The following is a 23,696-nucleotide window of genomic DNA, read 5'->3' on the forward strand; positions in this document are numbered from 1 at the left end:
TTGTATTTTCCCTTTTAATCAGAAATAGAAATCATTTGTAGAAAACTCAGCATGCTTCACTTCATTTCCATTTGTACATGTTCCACAACAGCAACAGACTCATCAGAACATACAGAGAAAAAGTAGGACAAGATTCCAAGATCTAATAACACAATTTTTCCACTCACAATGACCATAACATCAAATACGATTGGTCTCCAAAAGTCATTCCCCTTTTTTAATCTTCGCAGACATATTTCTCTTGTGACTCCACTGGATTTTTACTCGTTTGTTTTTGCTTTTCACAGTAAACTTAAGTTATGGTAACTTTCCGTATTCTGGAGATGGTCCCATTAATTTTATTTGAGTTTGGTTCAGATGTCGTGGTTGGTGTAGCTGACGTAGGTGGTTTTTGTTGGTAAGACTGCAGAAAGAAAAAAGGCATGAAACAACTTCAAGCAAATGATGGCTGTAAAACTGCAATGTGAAACTGTTGCTATTGAGAAGAACATTAACTACGCCGAGTCCACTCTGAACATTCTGTTCTTAAAACAATCTTTTTGTATTTATTTTCCTAAAATAAGAAGTAATTGATACCAGATGAGAACTCATACTAACCTCCTGCCTCAACGCCTTGAAACAGCTCGGTCTTCACTTCTCCATTGGGTCGTTCAGCTGCCAACTGTGACAGTTTATTGGTCATTGTGGCCGCGGTAACGACGGCTTTGAAGCTGCGTTTGCGCTTGGGAACGTTCTGCTCCGGGTGGAAGATGATGATGTAGACCTTCGGCACGTAGAGCATTCCCAGCGACACAGAGGCACTCAGGCTAAGGGACACGGTCAGTGTGGCCGTTTGGATGTACATCTGTGAAAGGGGGCGTGTAACGGGTCATGTTAGGACCTTATGCCTTTACATTTGACAAATGTATCACTGGATAACTGAGTGGATGGATGAATTAATTACTGAATACTACATGCACAGGCCAGGTCGATTGATGGATGAAGGTCAAGTGTTGCATCCACTAATGGGTAAATGTTGAGTGTAATGCTGGAACATCCACAGTAACAGACGATAAATGGATGTTTGAATGGGTGAATGCATGGATTTATGGATCACAAAATGTGTGGATGAATGGATGGATCACTTGGTACATGTATCACAAGATGGAACATTCACTAGATGAATGAATAATGGATGAATCCCCAGATATGTGGAATACTATCTGGATCAATCACTGGAGGTATAGGCAGCTGTATCAATGTCTAGATGAATAAATACACCAGCAATGAAAGTTTTGAGAAATTTTCTTTCTTCATACTGAGTTAGTTTGAATCACTTTTTTCACCCACTGAGTCTTTTCAAATCATTTTTCATCTTAAATATTATTATGTTCCATTAAAGGTTTTTCTTTACTTACACTTTACTACACTCACCCGCTCAGCCGACTGCGCTGTGCCGAAGAAAATGGGTATGAAGGCGAGCCAGATGATGCAGGTCGTGTACATGGTAAAGCCGATGGGTTTGGCCTCATTGAACGTCTCCGGGACGCCTCGTGTCTTGATGGCATACACTGTGCACGTGACCATCAGCAGAATGCTGTAGCCCAGTGAGCAGATGAGTGCCAGGTCCGAAATGTCACACTTGAGCACCCCCCTTGCATGCTGGGGGTCGGCCGTACGCTGCTCGCTGTAGTCCACCAGGGCGTGCGGCGGCTCGGCCGCGAACCACGCCAGGACTCCTACCAGCTGCACACCCACCAAGGAAAATGTGATAACCAGTTGCGAGGTGGGTGAGATGAAACGAGGTGCAGCCACTGCCGTCTTGCCCTGGGCGAAGATACGGTGGATGCGGTTTGTTTTGGTAAGCAGAGCCGCGTAACTGAAGCACAAGCCAAGACCCAGGAAAACCCGGCGCAGGGAGCACACGGCGACACCTGGAGGGGCCATCATCGGGAAGGTGGCCACGTAGCACAAAAAGATGCCCGTCAGGAGCACGTAGCTCATCTCCCGCCCAGACGCCCGTACAATGGGTGTGTCATTGTAACGTATGAAGGTAGCCATCACGAAGGCAGTGGCGGAGATACCCAGCACGGCAATGAGGACGGGCACCAGTGCCCAGGGCGAGTACCACTCCAGCTGAATGACTGGGATTGGCTGACAACTGCTACTGTTCCAGTTGGGCCGCTGTTCGTATGGGCAAAGCTGGCAGGAGAACTGGCTAGCAAGGAAATGGTAGCCCTCGCAGCGCTCACAGTGCCAGCAGCACGGAACGCCCTTCACGATTTTCTTGCGCTCGCCTGGCCCACATGGCACGCTGCACGACGAAGCAGGGGTTGAGACACTGCCCACTGAGTCAAACTTCAGCGCAGATATCTGTCGGGGGAGCGACAATGTTACTACTAAGCCATACAAGAGATCCCACCCTGTCAAGATGTCTTATGAAAACTCAATTGTGTGAATGAATTTGTCCCCTGTTGACTTCACAGCTAATTTTATAGTGCATTTTTGCAATATCGGCAGCCCAGTGAATGAGTGTTTCGTGTGTTGGCTTCAGTTCTAGGGGGCCAGGGTTCAAATCCAGGTCACTCCATCTGTGTGGAATTTGCATGTTTTTCCCTGGCCTGTGTGGGTTTTCTCCAGGTACTACGGTTTCCTCCCTCATTCCCAAAACATGCATGGTAGGCTGATGGGACGCTCTAAATGGCCCCTAGGTATGAGTGTGAGTGTGAATGGTTGTCCTTCTTCACGATTTAGGGTGTCCCCCACCTCCTGTTTGAAGTCAACTGGGATAGCCTCCAGCACCCTTTGCAATTCTTGTGAGGATAAGCAGTTAAGAAAATGAATGAATTTTTGCCATATCACAGGATTTTGTAAAGAGAGAGACAATGTTCAAATTTAAAATTATTTTGCTCCCAAAAATATATTGAATAACTGGATAATGGTGATTAAAAAAAAGACAGATCTTACATTGAGATGCAGTTGATTGGTCCACTGCCCGATGACCTTATATTCTGGCCCCGAGTTCTCACTGATCTGGTACTGGAAAATATCATAGCGGCCGGGAGCGTCTCCATTCTCATTGAACATCACCGGTGTGCCAGCACTTCCTGTCGTGACAGGGAGTTAATTAGAACAGATGACCAAAAAAGAACAGTATTTTAAAGCAGTGAACGTGAGCGATAGGAAATGGAAAACACGACATCTTTGAACTCAGAGGCCTACAAAGACCAAGCTGGAAAGGGCAAAGTCATCAGTGTCTTGTGTGCATGCACACCAAAAAAAAGGATAAGCAGTTCAGAAAATGAATGAATGAATGAAAACTCCCAATCTACCATAGCTGATATATGTTGGATGCACATGAGTTCCAAGGCAGGCACACACTTGGACATTTACATACAGAAAAGGCATTTTGCTCCTCCTCAACAAATTTGGCCATAAAGACCTCAACATTGCTTTAAATCAAAAGTGCAGTTGGCATTACATACACCAAAATCAGGGAAGGTCATGGAGATCAAGGAAGTCAAGTGACTGGTATTGTTGAGCAGTAACAAGCAAACACAAGCAGATTTTCTCACAAATACAAGGCAAAATATGTGGGAAGACAAAGCAGTTGAGATGCAAACTGGGCATTGCTAAAAGGCAAAATGGAAAACCTCATTTAATTTATAAATAACTCAAAGCCTACTCCATTGACCTCGAAGGTGCCTTTGTTAATGTTAAAGTCATACGCGCAGCGTGGGTGAACTTTAATGTGTTCAACCTGTGGTCTATGTCAGGTCATGTACATTGGATGTTGCATTAAACATCGGAGCACAATAATTCATTCATACACAACATTGTCAAGCATTCTGGTCAACCATAAGGTCAAAAAATAAACTTGAGCTTTTGCCATTAAAATGCTGAGAGGATGCTCTCAAGGGAGCTGCAGGGTGGGATACTTACCAAGTGGAAAAACAATCTTTTGCACTGAGCAAGAGTAAAAAAATAAATATAAATACAATTTCGCTAAATAAGCTGCAGTAATTTGAGTTTGATTTATTTAATAAAGGGACAATAAATAATACATTAAAGAGCGTCTATGTCGCAAATTTGACATCTTTATTTGCACTGTATTTAAAAACTAAGTGGTACGATATATGATATAATATTCCTGCATTGCGAAGGTAAAAAATGAGAAATATTCTCATTTCTTTCACAAACTCCCCAAAAACAATCTTGGCCAAAAATTTGAACATTAGTGGGCGTTTCCTGCTTCCTTAGCAACGTGCTCAAATGTATGCATTTATGCTTGGATTTCTTGTCCCTGGTCAACAGGAAAAAAAAGACGATTCTTCGTTTTACCGCCTCCCGGTTAGCTGTCCAAAACAATCACATCGTGGAACTCGACCGCAAACTAATGTGCGAACATTAGCGGTCAACTGGAGCACACCCCTACATGCCTCTCTAGAAATAAACACATGGGCGAGCAGCATGGATGAAGTAGCAATTACCCATTAGCGTCAGGCGTCCCTCTGTTAGTTTGTTTGCAAAGCATGATGGGTAAGTAGCGCGCCCAGTCTAGTGACACAGAAGAGGAACGTTCGCTCTAGTTCGCTTCAACGCTTTGACGAACCCTCGCCAGCCATGCAATGCTGGGGAAGCCTTAAATGTGCTGTTTGAATGTTTTGATTATTGGCTATAGAAAAACACTTATAAAAATTGAACACCGTATTTACCCGCATATAAGTCGCCCCTGCGTATAAGCCGCAGTTTTAAAATTGGTTAAAAAAATCATTGGATTTTTACAATTTCTCGCGTATAAGCCGCCCACTGATTGACAATTTTCACCTCCATATTCATGGGAGTACAAATGTGTTGCTTTCTCTCTGGGTGCAATAATAGCATGAGATACACATTGCGCAGGTATCAAGGCTGATACTATAACAATCAGCGCAAGACCTTCGATCAGCCTTAACAACTTTGGGGATTTGCTGACATGGTAGATTCTACGAACATAAGGCTATTCTCCGGAAAATAATGTGTACTGGTGTCTTACCATTGAAATTGACAGCACGAATGTGCGCCAGCAGCTCCTTGCCATCAACGTTAGCCATCCGTGGACAGAGACCCGGGTGGCCGGCACAAAGCTGCCGCTGAAGACGGTCCAGAGCATGCGCCATGGCGTACACGGCGTCCATCACAAACTGGACTTTTCCCTCCTGCTCATATGCAGAGTCGCGACCCACTTTCTCCAGGCCTGTTGGAAGAAAGTTGACGGACAATTTTTCTCCACCCCGCACAATTCAAGCACAAGAAGCCTAAACAAATTCCATCAAAAGGCAGCAAAAGTAAGATAATGAAATTGAAGAGATGGAATTCAAAAACAGAGCAATTTAAATATGATAGTAACTAATTGATCGCATAATTAGTGGGCCTCTTTTTGCATGTTTCAAGGCAAATCATGTTTTTTAATGCTATTTTCACCATACTATACATTGAAATACCACAATTACCGTATTTTCACGACTATAAGGCGCACTGCATTATAAGGCGCACCCTCAATGAATGACACATTTTATTTTTTTCCATATATAAAGCACAGTGGATTATAAGGCGCCCTGTCTATTTTGGAGAAAATTGAAGACTTTTAAGGGCGCCATATAGTCGGGAAAATACAGTATATAACAGTCAAAATGACCACTAAATTATTTTATTTGCCAATGTATTTCTTTATTCCTTTTTTTCTGTTAATGTTTATTTTCTTTTTTTTCCAAGTGTACCTTTCCAATGTTTTGTATGTATTTGGAAATTTTAAAAACATTTCATTCAGAATTTTTTGCCCCATTGTTGACAATTGTATTCCCTAAGGCCATGTGAGGGATCAACTGATGTGTTCACTCACCTGTACACTTTTTGGGTGCTCCTGTTCTTTTGCCATGCGTCCCCAATTTGCAGGCAAAATTTTCCTCCCAGAATTCGGCGAACCAAACGTTTCGCCGATTGTTGGCCAGTGAGCGGCTCTTGAAGTATCGATCAAACGCTGTGATGAAAATAAAATGGGAGTGTCATCACCGGGGTGACCGTTCTTTTCAGATTTTTCGTGGTATTTAGTAGTTTTGGTCCTAACCATCGACAGATGCCCGCTTAGGCAGGATGGTGACGGCACCCTCGGCCACGACCTCCTGGTGCAGTACCGGTGAGATTTTGGAGCCCCAGCTGTCGGAGCCCACCCATAGGAAGTGACCCGTAAGGTTGTTTCGCTTAGCCGCGCCCAGGATGCGACTAGTGGGTACAGAGACGGACAGCTAATCAGACGTCACTTTTGGGGATATTTTTTTCAAGTGAATCAAAGTATGACAAAAATTAAACTGTAACACAAATCAAACTAAATAAAGAATACAGTAAAACCTCTACTTATGAACTGTGAATGTGAAATATTTAGGTAACAAAACATCTCAATTGGAAAATTTTGACTCGGGAAAGGAAATGAATTAAAAATATGAAATCTTACAAATTCAAACATCGCCCAAACATTAATACGTTTGTAGCCGCCTGTAATTTGTTTGAAATTAGCATGATAGGCAGGAGTTGAAGTAACAATATCACTTCTGGAAAGAATTATGCCATATTATTTATTACCATTTACTATTTATATATTGATGAATAGAGTTAACGGCTACAAACAACTTTTGATGAAAAGATGTAAATAGAATAAATACATTTATTTTTAGTTATATTTTAATAAATACCTCATATTTTCAAGTCTTTTTTAAATAGTCGTTCACAGGTCAAATATGATAAAATAGCACTATGCACTGAAACACATCTGATTTTAGAAGAGTGTGACTAATTTTAAAGTGTGTGTGACTGCACATGTGTGGCGGGGAGTCATACCGTATATCGTCCTCATTGGCGAAGGTGATGACGGCACGGGCGTTGGGCGTCTCTAGCAGACGTAGGAGCATCTTGTCAAACTCGCCTGGTTTGGGCTCACGGGGAATCTTCAGTGACTGAGCGATGCACACGTCACCTGATGCAGTAGAACACACAAATACACAGGTTTATACAAAGCGGAAAATACTACTTCACTTTCTTCACGTTCCCTAAACACATCAGAGGCTCACACTTGAAGACAAAAGTACTTTTAAAGTCTTAGGATTCAATCAAATTCATATGAGGAACCAAAGGTTATGTTCACTATGTGAAAACAAAGCCTAAATGTCCTCGTTGTTAAAAAAAATCATGTGTAAAATTTGTGATATAGAATAATTTCAAATCATATAATTCAATGGCACTGTAGAATTTTCTTTTGAAAAGAGCAAAGAAATTTAGTGGTTTAAGTGATCTACTATCAAAATTAAAAAAAAAATAGACAAATAAGATAAAATGAAACTAGACTTTAAGATTACTTTGAAATTTAAAATAGTAGATTGATATTTCCATCTTTATTTTGCAGTAAACACATTAAAATGTAGATTTGAGTCCTAAACTCAGAAGCAACTTCTAATTTAACAAAGACATGTGAAACCAAAACAACTTTTTGAGGACATGAAAGAAAATCAAGCGTGAAAGAGCACATGAAGACCAGCGGCATATGTCAAGTCTGGGGTAAATCGGAGCGGTGACCGTTCCGAGCTAATTGGCTCTGAGAAACGTCTTTGTTCGCCTACCGCTGATTCTCAAAGGAACAAAATAGCAGGAACAAAGTAGCGGAAAAAAGAATCTCATTTGGAAACTGGCTGAGTCTCAACCTTCTTAACTTCTCAGCTTTCAAGCGGCAAAACGCACCAATCGGCATTTTGCACTTGCTTTCTCACTTAATCGTCAACAAGAAGATTTAACATCTCGTCCTGTTTGTTTGTCGTTAATAAGAAAAAAAAAAGATAAAACCCTTCTGCTTCATCATCAATAAGAAGACAAGTCAGCTTTGTTATCATGGCTAAGCACAAACTTTGAAAAGGATGTATTTTTGCAACTGCCAGCATTAAATGTGGTTACGAATATTCAATCGGTTTTATGATGCATGTGTAATTTGTATTGCAATGAAAATATACACTACATATCTAAATTTTGCATGTTAAAAATTCAAAGCAAATTTGACTTACACAAACTTATATCCGAGCTAATCTTTCGTGGTGTTAATGTAATATTTTACTGCCACTGCGATGGATTAACTCTAGTACTTTAATACATATTTTCTGAGTATAAGTCGCACTCGAGTATAAGTCACAATTTTGGGGGCTTTTTTTTATGAATTGTAGTGACAGTAAAACAGAACAACAGACTTTAAAGTAACATATTGACAGTTTTGGGGATAACTATAACCTGAAAAACAACATTTTAAGTGGTTTGGGTATCACAATGAAAAAATTCTGACATAAGAAGCATTTAAGTAGAACTCACAGGCCCAGCCAAACTATGAAATATGTATGGTTCATAGTTTAAAAACAAGAAAATTGGAAAAAAGCAACAAGCTCTGTCATAAATGGAACAATTAAGTCAATGTAGTATTGAAAATACTATGAAATTCCAACCTTTATTTCAACAACTACTTCTTGTGTCCAAGTTGTAATTTCGCAAGGCTTGGTCACTTTGATTGAGACTGGTCCACTTATGTTGCGAATGAATTGAAAAAATATATATAATTATTTTATATTTCAATGTCAAACATATGTTGTAAAGCCCTTTAAGATGTTTTGGTGATTCAGAGCTGTATGAATAGACTACACTTGACTTGTTCTGCGCTTTGCCATGTCAAGGCAATGGTGCTGCCGTTACCTGGGAAACTTTTCAAGCTCCTGCTGCATCAACAAAACAGAAACGATTGGTGTCCTTCACTGCTACGTGATGATAAATTCCAGTGTCTGAAGTCATACATCAATTGAAAGGCCTGCCTTTTAACGTTCTCAGCATGTACCATTTTGGTCCATGCTAGGAAAACATCCGCTTGGACTAATTGAAAAGTTACATCATGTCATTGTCATGGTCTTAACAAGTTCTTCTAACTCTTGAGAGCTTTGTCTTACAGAGAGCCAATACATGCTCTGAAAAGAAAAGGCAGCTAAATTCTTAACTAAAGGTGGACATTCTTTACCGAGATCCAAATATATAAAGAATTTTGACTGTCACAATACCAAACAAGACTGAGAAAATACTTTTTATTGTTAACGTAAGCATTTTGTGTGGTATATGTTAAAAAAATGGCATTGTTTTGCAGGAACTAGTGGAGGAATGTTGAATATTCCTTTAGAAGATTAACTGACTTTTTCCTTTTCTGTAAAGAAAGATGAGAGAGCTCAATTGTAAATTGCCTGCTCTGTACCATCCCCCACCCTTCATTTGCTCTCTTTTGCTGTGGAGTTTAAAGAAAATCCTTCTACTTTTAGGATTTCCTTATCAGTTTCCCTCCCTCGGGGACGTCGGGCTCGCTTCTGAATCTTCAGGTGCAAATATGACATGACAGCACTGAGTTCAAGTGATTTCTCATTCTCCATCTTCATTTTGCTTAACACTTTCAAAAAAATATATTTTCACGTCGTGGCTCATTAAAATCCTATCGTGCCTTGTCATTATTTAAACACTGTTCTCACTGCACTTCCTTACATTAAAGGCATGCAGGCTTATATATAGGTAGGGATTAATTCAGTGCTGGGCATTTATATTCATCAACTGAAATCCAACCATTTACTGTCACCAGCTTCTTTATACAGTGCCTGGAAAAAGTCTTTGCTCATTCTTTTTATTTAATTTATTCATTTTTGCCCCCACATATTGCGCTTGTTGTAGCCCAACAAATGCGTTTATGGAAATACTGGCAATCAGTCACATAGACAATCATTCAAACTGTCAATGATCAAAAGCTACCTGCAAAAAAATGAATCAATAATTCATTGACAATTGGTAATAATCATGAAGCAGGGATCTAAAGCTATGTTCGCACGAGCCAATTATAGTTTCCTAGTCAACAGTTCTAATGGAAACCTGTTTTTTTTCATGAAGTATGAACTGATTTTTCAAATCCGACCTAGATTCATTCTTACATAAATAAAAATTGTAGACTTATCCAATGTCTCTGCAGTATAAAGGCAAATCCCTAAAAATGCAAGCTGTATGTTATCAACGAATGAACTACATCACCACTGTTCGGCAAAATGAACAAGAGACACGACTAAACAATGGCCGACAAAGGCATGTAAAAATAACTTTCCATTCTTGAGACCACATGTGAGACTGTCGGGTTAAAAAAAAAACATGGACTCAGGTGGCATAAAATCTTCAAGATTGTCAGACAACTAACAGCGAAGACCTCCCAGTGGGACCCAAACTTATAGTTATTGTGATCATGCATGTCAGTTGGCCACATTTGTCCACTACCTGCAGAAACTATAACTTCACCAAAAGCCACTAAGCCATATTTGTGTTTTTGTTGTAATATTACTCTGCTAAATGACAATTTATGGTTAGGAAATGTTCGTGTTGTTAAAGAGTTTGATCTTTGTAAAAACTGAAGTGATCTTCCGTAAGGCTGCTACAATCTTTTTGGACAACCTTCCCAGGCAAGACCCCTTTTTTTCATGTGTTTTAGACCCAACCGGATTGTCCCTCAAATCCTCCGACGAGGCTAGATCATTTTGGGTCAGGGGTGTTTCGGGAAGAAAGGAGTGTCTCACGGATGATTGCCCTCGTGGGTTTACTTGGGTCTCTGCATCAGACACTATGTCCGTGGAGTTGTCAGACTGGCAACTGCAAGAAAGGCAGCAATGAAAAAATGGGTGCAGCAGAACCTTCTGGGAGTTGACTCTCAGATTAGGATCCAGGTCCAACATCTTTTTCACAAGGCGGACAAAGAGCTGCTCGGTACGTTTTTGTCCTACGACATCCACCATAACCAGTTTCAACTCATCCAGGGAGGTGAGTATGAGTGATCGCCCACCTTTGGGCTGACATCCTGTGTCCTTGGCAAACTGCTCGGGTGATTTGAGCCTCCACCTCTGTACCCCATTGCACTCTTTGTGGAAATATTGGCTCACTTCCTTTCCGCGGTCCAGCACGGAATCCGCCGGCTGTCCCTGAGTGTTGGTGACAAAGTTCAAAATTTCGTACTCTGTCCTCCCGGGATATAACGGCTGGCCCGTGGCAAGCTCCACGGCAACCAGTCCCAACGACCACACGTCCACTGTCTCGTTGAATGGAATCCCCAGAATGACTTCGGGTGCTCGGTACCACAATGTCTGCACACAATCTCCTGGTGCAATGTCCAACACATTTTTGGCCAAGCCGAAGTCGGCAAGCTTGACTTTGAGAGGCTGGAGATGGCGATCCACCACCATGATGTTCTCAGGTTTGATATCAGCGTGGACGAGCCCCATCTTGCTCATGTGAGAGAGTGCCGTAGCCAATTGGTGGACAACGGGCCTCAGTTGTTCGACTGAGAGTGCACTGTGATTTTGCATGAACTCCCTCAGGTTCTGATCCAAGAGTTCAAAATTCAGGCAGATGTTCTCCTTGTGGAAGAAAAAGCCGTCCCATCGGACAATGTTGCACTTATCAGGATCCAGACTCCACAATTGCTTCAGGATAGAGATCTCTTCCTTGGCATCATTGACAGAGTTCTGTTTGTTCTTAAAAACCTTGATGGCCACCATAGTGTCTGTCTCTGTATTGCGACATTTGACCACCACACCAAAGGTACCCTCGCCAAGTACATCCTCCACGGTATGCACTCCACCCAGTGTCACCCCTTTGTACATCTTTAAGTCATCTGCATGGACAAAGAGTGGAAATATGTTAATGATCTACAGATTTTGTGGGGTATATTTGTCAATTTCAAGTATTTTTAAAACCATACTAATGATCATTAATATTAGCTAGACATACAAAATGTTAGAGAATGTTTAAGACAACTAGGGTGTCTCTCAAAGTAAAACTAGACCTCCTCCTTTGTCGTATAATTTTGAAAAAAACATCAAGCTATGGACGTTGAGACTGTTTTTTTTTTCCAGTTTCTTTACTTTCAGGCGCATTGCAACTATATCCATATTAATTTGAATGGTTTACTGCCAACAAATGGTCAAATTTGCCTAATATTATCATAAGTTACTAAATGCACTATTGGTTTTGCATCTCTTGACATTGTGCACATGCATTTAATATTTCAAATTATGGCAACACCTACCCGTCTGATTCATGTCGGGCTTTTTGCTGCTGGCCGAGCCAAGTGTGACGTGATGAGGTCAGGCTGAAAGACTGACGTAATGTACATTGTTGTCTTGTTGTTTTTGTTGTTGTCATCATGTAATGGCTCGAACTCACTAGCTCCTCAAAGAAGACTAAGTGACAACCATCATTGTTTCTCTGTGACATCACTTTCTAAAGCGCATTGTTAGGCATCAAAGAATGAGGGAGTTTACAACTGAAATGTAGCAATGAAGTCACTGCAAAGTTTTTGACAGATGCAGTTCTAGAGGCCACCATGAGCAAATCAGTCAACTAATACATTATTTTGACCAACAATGTCCATGTGCAATTTCATTGAAATAAAACATTCGGAGCAAATATACAGACACAGTAACCTCAACCACTATTTTTTGACGTTATCAGAATCCATTCATCCATTTACCAACTGCAGTCAGAAACTGGGATCAAACCTTTGGGTAGCCTCCTCAGAATGACTGTAGGTAACATACTCCATGTGTAATCCATGTTGTCAGTCTAAAAATAGACTTGATACTTAAAATAATTCTTAAATTATGATGAAGTGATGACGTGTGAAGCCTCGCTTTGTACAGAGTACAGAAAAAAGCAGCAGCATAATGCAACAGCGATCGCCTGCCAACTCACATTTTGTGAACAGACTGTGAAAGAATAATTTCAAAAGCTGGCAAAATATTTTCCCCAAAAACTGAAAATCTTTTAAAGTAAAGACTGGATGAAAACTCTTATTTGTTAATAAATATGAGTAATTATTCCAAAACATGTGTTGCATTTTGTTTACATTCTAACACAAGCACATAAATATAATTTCCTCAAACAACCCTAGAATTCTCAACAGTGTTGACACCCCTTAGATTTCTAAACCACTAGGTATCTTTGAACCATGTGTAAACCAATTGGCTTCTAAGCGCCATTGCTTGAAGAAGCTTCAATTAGAAGCATAGACATCCTGCTGAGTCGGGCTTTATTGATTAACTTCTGCACAGTTTCACTTCATAACCAATTTCTGATTACCATAACAACAAATCCATGTTAGAGATATTCCTGCATGGCAAGTAACTATCCCTAAATATAAAACAATGTTCATTTTGTCTGATTCAAAACAGAATATTGCTAATCACTTTACGGGTGTGGGCAAACTATTCCACAAAGGCCCACATTGGGTGCAAGTTTTCATTCCAACCCATTGAGAGGGCACCTTTTCACCAATCTGGTATCCTACAAGTGCAATCAGTGGATTGCAGACAGGTGCTTCTTGTTTTCTGCAGAAATCTCATTGGTTAAACAGTCAGTGCTATATCGGTTGGAACAAAAACCTACACCCACAGCGGCCCTCAAGGACCGGTTTGCCCATCCCTGGTTAGTGCGTCAGCCTCACAGTTTTGAGGTTGAGGGTGGAGCTTGCATGTTTTCCTTGGGGTTGCGTGGGTTTTCTCCGGGTACTCCAGTTTCCTCCCATATCCGAAAGCATGCCGGGTTGGCTGGTCGCACACTAAATTCCTTCTAGGCATTAGTGCGAGCGTGAATGTTTGTCCGTCTTCTTGTGCTCTGTGATTGGCTGGCCACCGATTTAGGGTGTCCCCTGCCTGGTGCCCATAATTAGCTAGGATAGGCTCCACCACCTCCCACAACCCTAGTGAGGATAAGTGGTTCGGAAAATTAATTAATGAATAATCACGTTTCCATATTTACACGCTGTTGTGTTCCAATTGCACATTTGCATGTATACTGTCATCAGCTAGAAACCAGTGTATACTACACATTATTTCAGTTGATCATAGTATAATGACATCCGTGCCAGCTATTAAGATTGCCACCCCGGGTTGCTACATCCATCTGCCGGCTGTCACCAAGCTGTGCTAAAGGCTTGAGAGGAGGTCACAGCGGGTTTTCCTGGAGACCTGGCCAGTTGTCACCATGGTGATATGCTCGTCGGGTGAGGACTGACATCTCAGTGATGGTATCCATTTCTGCGGGGACTCTCGGCAGACTTTAACTTCCATATGGGTCACATATGAAGGTTGATCTTTACAGAATTTTGTACCAATCGGCTCCGTTCACCTCGGAATGAACCACTTTTGAAGTGAGATTACATAAAATATATTTTTTTAAACTAAAAGGTGAGACTCAGTACATTAATAGTGAATGGCAAAAGACCAAAAGACGACCAAACTGCTAGATAATCCCAAGACCTATAATGCTATAGGACAACTAAAGACCTCATGAGTTTTAACAACTGCAAGATGGAAAACAACTGAAAGACTGATTTTGACTTTAGGACCATTATCCAAATACCATGGGGCTGCTTCTCACACTGCAAGACAGCAAGTGCCTATTGTTTTGTAGACATGAAAGGGTAGAAATTACAATGATTTGTCACAATGCTGTTGAATTCAAAAGGTTTGAGGCTGACGCACAAAATGTAAACGACGACCTCAGCAAGCAGATCCTACCCACCATTAGTGCTAACCAAAAGAGGCCAGTTAACATCGTATTTATTTGACTATAAGCCGCACCCAAAATTTGTGACTTAAGATTGGTATACATTTTTTTTCAGTTTTTCTCAGCTCACAACTAAAATTGCACCAGTACAGGTAACTTGCAAATGCTGAACACATTTATTCACAACATATGCTACAGAAACCTGGTAAAACAAACTACTACCAATATGCCAGAATTCTCAAATGGAATTAGGCAAGATTTATACATGACATGCTTTTTTCACTACATAAAATCATGTCTCGCATTTTGAAAATGATGTGCGATAAGGCTATTGGCAGATACACTCAAAAACATAAAAAAATAAGAAAATAGTGTTAACAAGACAATACAGATGGCTAAAAAGTATTGAGCATTGTGTTCTTACCCGACTCTCTGGAGATTTGCACAAAGGCCTCTACACCGCTTTCCCCGTAGTTGCCCTCGGAGGCCAGAGTGGAGACGTAGTTCCAACCCATTGCTGTGACAATGTCCATCATAGCCTGAGCCTGGTATGAGTCTGGAGGAACCACACGCGAGAAGAAGTCGTAGCGAGTGTTGTCACTCAGCTCTGGGGCTGTTGACGCGTAGCTGATCTGGGGAATCTGGGGGAGACAAGCAATAACTTGACATACTTTCTAAATCATTTCATACCCATTATGTATTGAGTTTTCAGTCACTTTGCAGTGCTATTGTAAACTACTGCATACTCAACTCGAGTTCTGCACCTGGGAGGATCTAATCAAGACTCGGGTACTTGCACTAAAACACCATAGACTGCTGACCACTTCAGTCATTTTTAGTACTTATTTATGTTACCACTTATTCATGTTGACTATGCATTTATTTATGACTTATTTATTGATGATTTCTTTACTGTCTATTTATAATTTTTTTAATTGATTATTTATTTGTGCACTTTATGGTGAAGCTTTAAATTTCATTATACTTGTATAATGACAATATAAGTATTCAATTTAATTCAATTACTTTTAGCAAGTATTTTTGCTGGCTCGAGCAAGAGACTGAGCCTACTAGGCTACAGTTGTTCCACCACCAGTCGTATTGACTGACTTTTTAACCATCTTCCACATCCTTGTACAGTTGGCTTTTTAGCCTACATCTTATGTGGTGATGACATCATAGCAGGAGGATGCTGAGAGTTCAATGACATCATCACAGAGGCGGCATGTTCCATGACAAGTCGATGTGAGTCACTCTGACATTTTAGGGTTAAGCTGCAGGAGGATGGGACATGATGGCAACTGACAGGCGCCTGCTGACACCCGGCCGTCGTCGCTCCCGTGATTCAACCGCCGGGACGGACTGAGTTACGAGAGGCAACCGTCTCAGTTAGCGTTTGCGATAAGCTAATGTCAGAACTCTACACAACAGGGATGAAGGCGCGGGCATCGAGGGGAAACCTTTCCACCCACCCCGCGGCCACAGTGAAGAATGACACGCTGAGATGTGACGGCCGCAACATATGTGGGCGGCGAAGGCGGCAAGCAAATCAAGCGTGAAGTGTGCTTACAAAACACAACGCAATATGTAGATGTGAAAGAACAACAATAAGAAACCCAAATGATGGATAAACCCAATACACAAACTTTTTTCACTTCCAATTTTTATGACCTGAAAATTGAACTGGGCGGTCCAGTGGTTGGCGCATCAGCCTCACAGTTCTGGGGTCGAGAGTTCAATCCCTGGTCTGTCTTCACTGTGTGGAGTTTGCTTGTTCTCCCAGGCTTGCGTGGGTTTTCTCGGGGTATTCCGAATTCCTCCCATGTCCCCAAAACATGCAGGGTAAGCTGGTTGAAGGACTCATCTTGGTATGAGTTTGAGCATAAAAGGTTGTCCGTCTCCTTGTGCCTTGCAATTGGCTGGCCACCAATTCAGGGTGCCCGACCCGCCTCTGGCCCGAAGTTAGCTGGGATAGGCTCCAGCACCCCCACAACCTTTGTAAGGATAAGCGATTCAGAAAATAAAAAAAAAGTTAACCATTGCTTCCCTTCAAAGGCTTACACATTCGAGCACTCTTTGAAATAAGCATTTGTGCAAAAGAGCGATCTCGTTTAAAAATAAAAAATACGCTGACATTAAACTTAATGTGTTATGCAACGCTGCTAGAGGAGCAGATAAGTCGCCAGTGTTAAGGGGTGTGCATGAAGGGTAAGGAATGTATCAATGCAGCCAATAAGTGTAATTGGATCTGTAATTCATTGCAACCGATTGGCGTCTGTGGTCAAACAATGAGTCATTCAGGCATTCAAGTAGAAAATTCTAAACAAAATACAACTGTCAAACAAAATAGATGTTAAAAAAGTTTGTGTTATTTCATGTCCATCGGAGCTTGTGTCCAAGACAGTTGGCTTAAATCACTTCCTTTACGCTTTGTTATATCATTAATGTGACAGCTGACTGCTCAATTGCATTTACTTTGAGCAATAATTCTTTCTAAATGGAAACATTTGCCTCAAACTCAAGTTATTTTACACTTTGAATGCCACAATGTATTTTCTGTTATATGTCGCAAACAAAGTTAAATGAAATAATGAATTTCTCCTATTCCTTAATATGTATTCTCCAACAAATGAATGGCTTCATAATTACTTCTTTTGTATGTTGATGTTAATATCTCAGGGTAAACACATTTTGTTTTGAAGGTAGAATCAATTATTCCAAATTGCCCTCAATTTGAGGAGAAAAAAAAAGCTCTAGTTGTGTTTTGATTCATTCATTTATCCAATTATCCTCACTAGGGCCACGGGGGTGCTGGAGGCAATCCCAGCATCCCTGTGACCCTAGTGAGGATAATTGAATAAATAAATGAATGAAAACACAACTAGAGCAAGGTTAAGCGATTCAGAAAATGAATGAATATATATATATATATATATATATATATATATATATATATATATATATATATATATATATATATATATATATATATATATATATATATATATATATATATATATATATATATATATATATATATATATATATATATATATATATATATATATATATATATATATATATATATATATATATATATATATATATATATATATATATATATATACATATACATATACATATACATATACATATACATATACATATACATATACATATACATATACATATACATATACATATACATATACATATACATATACATATACATATACATATACATATACATATACATATACATATACATATACATATACATATACATATACATATACATATACATATACATATACATATACATATACATATACATATACATATACATATATATATATATATATATATATATATATATATATATATATATATATATATATATATATATATATATATATGCAGATTCTCTGAATTGTTTTATGATATTATGGAGAGTAGATGAGAACATCCATAAAATCCTTCCAACTGTGTATTGAGAAATGATTTTAACTGTTTGACTATGTTCCCACGCATTTGTTCATAAAAATTAGAATTTCATCATCACATCCTTGCTTATGAGCAACTGAACCCTTTAGGGGTGGGTGTTCCTTTATTACTCAGTCATGGCATGCCTCTGCTTCCTGTCAACCTCCCTGAGAAATGTTTCACACGCTGATATTGAGCATTCCTCAGTTATGCCTAGTCTTTTTTTTACCAATCTCAATAGTTTTGGAGCATAAAGTCAAAGGAAAATAATTGATGATCAATTTGTTGGGTGGTAACACTTGAATGAACAAATATTTTTCTTAAAGATTTTCAATTAAAAATGTTTGAGAAGCCCTGTTATTATAAAAGGCTATTATTCAATCAAATTATTTCTATACAGCATTTTACAAGGAGTACATACAGTAAAAATATCAGGAACATCTTAAGTCATAAAATTTTCAAGTCATACAAATCATGGGCCATAAATCAAAGTCATGAAAAGATGTTTGTGATTAAAATGTGTTTAAAAAGCAATCCATTGAAGATTATGCATTCTTTTTCCTTGTTCACAATACCAACAGAGAGAAGATGAGAATTTATTGCGGGAAGCAGATCTTCTCACACTGCAAAGATGCGTGAACATTGCGACTCATTTTCACCCGATGAGTGCTAGCGACACTTATAACAACACTAACTTTTTTTCGAGGGGAACAAACACATTTTCAAGAAAGCTAGGGAGCAAACATCAGCAGAATCGAGTCATTTTCCACACCCAGCCTGCTAACTACTCCTGCTAATTTTGGATGCAATAATGTCACTATATGTAGGATATGATACATACTATATATATATTGGCTTACTGGTGGGATCAGGACAGAGTCAGCCATAAACAATTCATATTTTGAAATATTATTCATTGAGAACCATACTCATAATTTAAAAGTAAAAATATATGAAAATGTGTGCATTGTTTAGTGATTTATCCACTTTCCACCACAAGTCTATGTATTCTTTTGAAAACATTTTCATACCATTGCTAACCAACAAGAGTATGCATGCAGTAAAGTAATGAAAATAAAGTTATGGTTTAAAAAGTGCTAGAGGTCATAATGCTCATATTGGTGCTTTCGGGAATCAGCTCTCTCATCACCAGTTTCCATATTTTACCTCACTGGTTAGGTGCAAATCATATGCACTATCAAAACAGCCACATAAATGTCGTATAAAACTAATACCTTGAGATACGAGCTTAATGCGTTCCAGGGCTGAGCTCGTATGTTGATTTTACTCAAATTCCTTGTATGTCGGGGCACTCATATGTCAAGGTATTACTGAATCTCAACATTTAAATATGTAAAATAACCCTAACCCAAATATAAGACAAACAACACTTTTTCTTTCTCTTTTAATGCAAAAAAACACTGTCTTATATTCGGGACAATTTGGAAACTAGATCATTGGTCTGACAAACAAGAAGTTTGACTTTTTTTTTTACAGTGTTCCTACCTTGAAGAGGCGAAGGATGTTGGCCACCATGATGGAGACAGAGCTGGCCGCTGCCCCAATGACGCCCACCACCTTGTCGGGTTTGACAAATATGGGCGTCTGTCCATTGGTGCAGCGTACGTCACCCGCATCCCTTTCAATGAGAGCCTGTACGAAGGTGAGTGACTGCTCTAGGGCGTGAGTGTCTCGCGAACACGTGTCCAGGACACGCGCACCCAGAGTGACATTGGGGAGAAGCTCGGGGTCTTTGTTGACAAGGTCAATGGCAAACAACATGGCCTCCAGACGGTGGATGCCCTTCTCCTTTTTCAGTTCCCCGCAGGGCAGCCCTCGCTCACCCCGGGCGTGCACTGGGAACAGGCCACCTAAGATGATGTCCCCATCTAAGCGAATGGAGTGCGCATACTCCTGCTGAAGGTCCGTGTTTGGGGAGGGGGCGGTGGAACCCAGCAAGAGGCAGCTCTTTATTATCAGTAAAGACAGGAAGAAATGCCTGTTACGGGCCATCTCAGCGTAGTCAGTGGGCACGAAGCCAGAGGGACCATGGGAGCTGCCCCCTCCCCCGCGAGGATCTAGAATGGGGGTCTCACACCTAAAAACTGGAAGCTCTGTGTTCTTCTGAAGTTCTGGTTCTCTTGGTGGACATTTTGTGGAACCTGCTTCACATACTTCCTGAAACAGAGGGGGGAGAAAATCAGTTTTTGGGTGACAATAATTTCATTTGAATCAAAACTAAGAATTTTAGTGAATAATTATGAGGCCAAGTTGAAACGGAAACCATGCAAAAACGCAAAAAAAAAGCCTTTTGTTTACTTTTTTGTTTGGGCATGTCTGCATTAAATACTTTGGGCCGATTGGTCAAATTTGAGCTACTTTTTATAAGATTTGGAAGTTTTGGAAGGAATGGTTTTGATTAGTTAAAACAATTAAAGTTGCAAATCTACACCTTGAAGTTTAGCTACTACCTTTTTTGTCACAGGAACAACTTCAGTCTAAATTTATCTGGCATTTTAGCACCTCACAGTGCATGTAGCTGTGCACTACAGGTAATTTGTAGGTGTGTAGGTAAATTTAACCAAATTGTATTGAAAATGACGTAACATTAAAATGAACTTGATGCATATATCATTTTAAATCAACTCCTTGTGACAAGTGGATTTAACGTGAATTTCAATAGAAGTATTTTACCCACGGGAAAATTGAAGGAGCTTTACCAGCCCGCGGTGAGAAAAGGGTTGGGGAGTGTTGCTCTACAATAAGTCTCCGACTGTTTTTCTTTCTGGTTATAATATCAAAATACAGTTTGAAGTTTATCAGGAAAATGTCTTATCTTGAAAGGAAATTGGAATTTGGGGTGTTTTTTTTATTGGACTAGTGTAATATTTTTGTTTTTTTTAGCTGGAGGCTGTCTTTCTGCACTGGGAAACCTGGTGCAAAATTTCCAATATAAAGCAATTGACTCTTCCAATTGTGGCCATTGACCGCAATGGTTATTTACTCATTCATAATAATGTGGCCCAGTTCGACCACTACTGCATGCTGTTAGTAAATAGGCTATTTGTCCACTTAAAGAGGGCATGCTCTATTGGTCCTTACTGTATATATGTGGCACATGGCATTTTTTCCATTCAAATCTAGCATACAATCTAACCATACTATTATTTTATAGTGTTTCAAATTTCAATCAAAAGATTTCAAGTGAAAAGTCTTAAAATTAAAAACAATAGACCCACACTGGTCGGCCACTATATTAGGTATACTTTGCTTATCGAGAGATGGACCCTTGTTTACCTTCAGACATTTTTATTCCTTTGTGACATGGATTCAAGGAGTTACTGCAGACATTTTGCAGAATTTTAGTCAATTTTAACATGGCAGGATCCCACAACAGATGCAGATTTGTCGGCTACATCTTAATGATGCAAATATTTTCTATCACATTCCAAAGGTGCTCCATTGGATTGAGATTTGTTGATGTGGGGGGGCATTTGAGTACAGTCAGCTCTGTCATGTTCAAGAACCGAATCTAAGAGGTTTTGGGTTTCATGACATGGAATTAGGTGGTCATTAAGTGATGGACATGGTTAGTAACTGTATTCATTTAGGGTTATAATGATACATCAACAAGTCATTTTTAAATTGTCTTGTCGGGCCATTCTCTGCAAGCCCTAGCAATGCATGAGAACTCCACTAGATCGGCAGTCTCTGAAATACTCAGACATACAGCCATACGACGTTTGAAGTCATTGAAACGACCATTTGTTCTTCCTTATACTGATGCCCAGTTTGAAATGCTGCAAATCTTGACCCTGTCTCCAAGTCAAAATGCATGTGATTGGCCAATTAGAAATTGCGTTGCGGACCAGATGGATGGACAGGTGTGTCTAATAAATTGGCCACTCACTCTGGGGATCTGGGTTCAAATCCAGGTCATGTCCACCCGTGTGGAATTTGCATGTGCCTGCATGAGTTTTCTCTTGGTACTCCGGCTTCCACCCACATTCCAAAAACATGCATAATAGCCTGATTGGACACTCTTAACTGCCCTTAGGTATGAGTGTGAGCGTGCATGGTTGTCCACCGATCCAGGGTTTCCCCTGCCTCTGGCCCGGAGTCAGCTGGGATAGGCTCCAGCACCCCCTGCAACCCCAATGAGGGTAAAGCGGTTGAGAAAATGAAATGAGAAATGAGATTTGATTATGCATGCTGATGAATTAACTGAAAGTGAGATAGTTGAATGAGTGTTTACGTACCTCTTGTCCCCTGTGAGACTTTCCAGTGCATCTTCTGCTATTATCCACGTATATTTCTTCCGTCGCCACTCCTCACAATCACACACAAATGAAAGACTTTGCTATAGCAAACAAATAAAAATGAGGTCACTAAAGTCGGTTCGGACACCTCCACGGACCCGGACTGCGCGTTGAAGGGGTGGTATGGGCTCGTGAGTGGGCGCGAGCATTGAAAGTGACGCGCGCGTGCACAGGTGGGTTGAAATAACGTTTTCTTGAAAGGAAAATCCCCCGTGACTGGCGACCCCCAGAGGGAGGACAATGACATTTCGCCTCATTCATCCACGTTCTAATTTGAATACAATGTATATATATTCCCAAGTCATTCATTCATTTTCTGAACTGTTTATCCTCACAAGGGTGGCCAGGGGTGCTGGAGCCTATCCCAGATATGTGCACCAGGTGGGGGACACCCTGAATTGGTGGGAGAAGACCATTCAGAACCATTCACACTCACACTCATACCAAAGGGCAATTTAATTGTTCAACCAGCCTACTATGCACGCTTTTGACACTGGAGCACCCGGAGAAAACCCACGCAAGAGCAGGGAGAACATTCAAACTACACGCAGTGAGGACCCACCTGGTAGTGAACCTTCGATAACAGAATTGCCATATAACCATTTTTTAGTTTTCCCTATATAAATTGATTATAATTTGCTTACATCCAATGGTTACTCATTTAGTTATGCCAGCTCATGATATGATCTAATATAATAATCATCATCATCTTCATCATCATCATCATCATCATCATCATCAAAATACTACTAATAAGAATAACAATAATCATACTAACAAATATTGATAATAATAATACTTCCAATTATATTTATTGAAAATGTCTGCTGTATTCAATGTATATATCATACTTGAAACCAAATAAGCATAATAATGACATGTCTTCTGTACTGATTTTGTTTTGTTATTTAACATGAAATATTCTTTCTGTTTAGTTTGTCATATTTAAATGGGGAACATAAATACATTTTCTAGGAGTTACATTTGCAACCCTTTGGAGGGCATTAGATATGTAGCTGCTGTCCTCTGCTGGTGTGATCAGGATATAGATATACATACATACAAAAAAAATAAAAAAATATTAGAAACTGGTGTGACAGTTTTAAATTTTTTTTGTTTAAATAGAAAAATGACAATATTTATTTTTTTAAATGTATTTTAATTATAATCAATTGACCTTCCTAGGTGGGATTAGTATGTTCACTCCATGCCTGTGAGATTTTCTCCAGGTATTCTGATATATAATAATATAATGAATTGTTGATTGTATCTTAGTTCATG

At 39.8% G+C, this 23,696-nt stretch overlaps 2 protein-coding genes across 2 annotated transcripts; both read right to left on the bottom strand.

Annotated features, from left to right (window-relative positions):
• On the bottom strand, window positions 1-22,501 carry LOC144215473 (metabotropic glutamate receptor 8-like). The gene is made up of 11 exons (XM_077744427.1): window positions 22,356-22,501; window positions 19,603-20,274; window positions 15,038-15,254; window positions 6,853-6,988; window positions 6,086-6,240; window positions 5,861-5,998; window positions 5,015-5,215; window positions 2,947-3,086; window positions 1,414-2,352; window positions 598-844; window positions 1-403 (listed from the first exon to the last, which is right to left on the bottom strand). The coding sequence occupies exons 2-11, from the start codon at window positions 20,107-20,109 to the stop codon at window positions 354-356; spliced, it is 2,730 nt and encodes a 909-aa protein (XP_077600553.1). The 5' UTR covers window positions 20,110-20,274; window positions 22,356-22,501; the 3' UTR covers window positions 1-353.
• LOC144215474 (homeodomain-interacting protein kinase 1-like) lies at window positions 9,684-12,348 on the bottom strand. The gene is made up of 2 exons (XM_077744429.1): window positions 12,134-12,348; window positions 9,684-11,719 (listed from the first exon to the last, which is right to left on the bottom strand). Exons 1-2 carry the CDS (start codon window positions 12,144-12,146, stop codon window positions 10,419-10,421), a joined length of 1,314 nt encoding a protein of 437 aa, XP_077600555.1. The 5' UTR covers window positions 12,147-12,348; the 3' UTR covers window positions 9,684-10,418.
• Window positions 22,502-23,696: the final 1,195 nt, after the last annotated feature.

The sequence above is a fragment of the Stigmatopora nigra genome, chromosome 22 (assembly GCF_051989575.1).
Source record: "Stigmatopora nigra isolate UIUO_SnigA chromosome 22, RoL_Snig_1.1, whole genome shotgun sequence".
In the NCBI taxonomy this organism is placed as follows: Eukaryota; Metazoa; Chordata; class Actinopteri; order Syngnathiformes; family Syngnathidae; genus Stigmatopora; species Stigmatopora nigra.

Coding starts and splice junctions, on each gene's coding strand:
- LOC144215473 (XM_077744427.1), bottom strand. CDS start 20,109: ATGGCCCGTAACAGGCATTTCTTCCTGTCTTTACTGATAATAAAGAGC. Junction 5,216..5,860: donor AGCACCCAAAAAGTGTACAG/GTGAGTGAACAC, acceptor TTCTTCCAACAG/GCCTGGAGAAAGTGGGTCGC. Junction 845..1,413: donor CAGCGCAGTCGGCTGAGCGG/GTGAGTGTAGTA, acceptor CCCCTTTCACAG/ATGTACATCCAAACGGCCAC.